Source organism: Mustela lutreola, chromosome 15 (genome assembly GCF_030435805.1).
Source record: "Mustela lutreola isolate mMusLut2 chromosome 15, mMusLut2.pri, whole genome shotgun sequence".
Lineage (NCBI taxonomy): Eukaryota > Metazoa > Chordata > Mammalia > Carnivora > Mustelidae > Mustela > Mustela lutreola.
Window position 1 is genome coordinate 38,423,372 of NC_081304.1, and position 2,801 is coordinate 38,426,172.

Genomic DNA, 2,801 nt, shown 5'->3' on the forward strand with positions numbered 1-2,801 from the left:
GAAGACTGGACAAAGGGAGGTGTGACAAGAAAAGAAATGGGCAGGTGACATTGGGGACTGGAGCCAAAGGGCAGGAGCACCTGAATTCTCAGTTGCATCTGAAACACTTCTTAGAGGATGGCCCCTCGACCCCAAATTGCCAGCCATTGCTGCCATTTTCTGCCGCCCAGCTAAATGTGACCCCATGAAAAATAAGACCAAGTAGCTTAGAGTCCTATATTTCTTTTTTTTTTTTTTAAAATTCCATAGTCATTAAATAACATTAACTTCAACCACACTACACAGCAGGCCTTTGACATACAGGAGCGATGATTCACAAGAATACAGAAATGTTTCACTCTGATGATCCCTAAAAGGACCTCACAATACTGTGGACACATTGGAGGGAGAACATCGACATCCTGCCATGAACTTGACTGAGCTCACAGAAAAGAAAACATGCCACAGATTCTGTGCTTTATGTTCGCCAGGATTTATGGCAGATAAAGTCTAAATGTTAATAACTTAAATATCATTAAATATTATTTGAGAAATGTGCTTTAAATTATTATACAAAATGCCTCTTGTTGTACATTGTAATAAAATAAGATCGCTCTGCCCTTGGGGAGGGTTGGGGGAAAATAAATAAGATTTTCTTCAGGCTCCGTCTCTCGGTCCAGGTGCAAAGGTTCAAGGCTTCTGGGTTGAGGACTTTTGGTCCAGGTGCTTCATGTTATCCTGGACCCATTTCAGCTGGGGGTCAGCACAGATCTCCTTGGAAGCTTTGGTTTTGAAGCTGTTGTGGGGAGAGAGGGCAGTTAGATGGAGCCCCTTGAGGTGCCTGTTGGCTCCTAAACTTGAGGAGTTCTTGGGTGAGGGGGCTAGATAGGGACAGGTGGGAGCAGAAGGATGGGAGGAAGGGCTCAAAAGAAAATTGCTCATGCTATCCCAGGGGAGACCCTCGGGCTGCTGGCTGAAGGAACCTGGATGATCTGACCAAGCTCCTAGAAGGGGAGCCTGGAGGGAGTATGGATATCCCTCCTGTGGGCTCAGTTTCTCCCTGGGGTAAAAATCCCTTTGGATCAGACGATATATTTATCTGACTTGTTTGGGCATGAATCCTGATCTCTTTCTCTTGTACAGAACTCAGAACTTTCGGCAGAGGGTGCTAGAGCATGGTCCACTTACATCACAGCTTCCTGGGGACACTGGCTGTTGGTGACCCTCGTGTAGCTCTCCAGTTTCTGCAGGGGGACCTTCCTTTTGACCACATTGAAGCAGCAGGTAATCGGGATGGAAACTGAACCTGAAAAACATTTTGCGAAGAATGAGAGTTATAGGGCATCATAAACATGCATTTGCAAGTACAGGTGAAGGTAGGAGAAGACAAAGCAAACACACAATTTCCAACCAGGACCGAATGGTCCTACGTCCAGTGCCTTAATCCACATTGCATGGATAAATTGGTTAGCGAGGAGTCCATTTTCTCTATGGAACTACTGGGTCTTCACTGTTGACTGGGGATGAAGAAACGACAATAACCCTCTAGTGTCATTAGGAGGGTCTACTGACCCCAAACCTCTGACGCCAAATAGATAAGTTCTAAGACCTTGTTTCCCAGCGTTCTGTCCCCACGGGCTCTAAAGCCAACCAGTGTCACAGGCTGAGAGGCCTCTGGGTCCTTTTCTTCCTTACGTAGCCACTGGTACATGGGCTATAATCCAAATTTTGAAGCCCCGAACTATAGATCTTTTTTTCCTTTCCCTCCACTACTGCCTGAAATGTCCTTCACATCCTCAATCAGAAATGGTCCCCACATCCCCAAACAATGTAAGGGTCATTGAGGTAGTGGTTGCGTTGAGTGTTTCTTCTCCAGGCTGGTGTCAGGAAGGACCATGGGGACTGGCCTCAGTGACCCAGGCATCTGGTTCTGGCTCTGACTAACTGTGCCATGACAGCTCTTCTCCTCCCCCTTATTGGTTTCACTTTCTCCATTTCTGTAGTGTAGGCTAGGCAGCAAGCATGGGATGACTCATGCTGGGATGAGAGTAATGACAGTTATAAGGTAAGCCTTAGGACGAGAGGGCCTTACCTGGCTGGGCGAGCACCTGGATGCTGAAGGCGGCGGCCGTGAGCAACAGGCACAGAAGTGTGGCGGAGACCTTCATGTCGGTGGGGAGCAGGGAGCTTGCGTTGTGAGCGCTGGAGGTTTCTGGATTGGTCTCAGCCTGTCTGCTCCTCTAGTTCCTTGGGCCACCCTGACTGCCTTTTATTGAGAGCAGAGAGCATGGGCGGGGCCTTGACATAGGACTTAGAATGAGCTGACTAGGCACCAGCTCCTGGGGGTGATTTCCGAACGCTGGAAGAAGGAAGCTGAACAGTTTCAGTTGTTCGTTTAGACTCTATGGAGCAGAGGAGAAAGGGAGTGTGTTGTGCCTAGCAAAACATAGGAAGTGACCTCATGGGACGGAGAAGGGCTATGAGTTCTGTGAAATGGAAAATGATCCTTTGGAAAGGAAGAATGACAGCTGAGGTCAGAGTGGAGTGAAGACAATCAAAGGCCTGGCCCTCTCTGGGGCACAGGAGGCCTAGGATGGGGCCTTAAGTCTTTGTCTGAACTTTGTATCAGACTCAGGGCTCAGGCATCCTAAACTAGTCAGGCTCATTTAGAATGCCACACAGCCTGATAGAACCCTGGTGGAACGTTGGAATCCAGAAAAATCTTCGTCTTGATGCCTTGCAATCTTATATTACAGAGCATGAGGACTGGACAGCATGTACTGACCTTGTAGGGTGGTGGTTTCCAAATGTTTTCTTTAGAC

The 2,801-nt window shown here is 47.9% G+C and overlaps 1 protein-coding gene across 1 annotated transcript; it reads right to left on the minus strand.

Moving 5' to 3' along the window:
* Positions 1 to 202: 202 nt before the first annotated feature.
* Positions 203 to 2,224, minus strand: LOC131815965 (C-C motif chemokine 8-like). Its single transcript, XM_059148179.1, has 3 exons — positions 2,072 to 2,224; positions 1,168 to 1,285; positions 203 to 775 (listed from the first exon to the last, which is right to left on the minus strand). The coding sequence occupies exons 1-3, from the start codon at positions 2,145 to 2,147 to the stop codon at positions 670 to 672; spliced, it is 300 nt and encodes a 99-aa protein (XP_059004162.1). The 5' UTR covers positions 2,148 to 2,224; the 3' UTR covers positions 203 to 669.
* Positions 2,225 to 2,801: the final 577 nt, after the last annotated feature.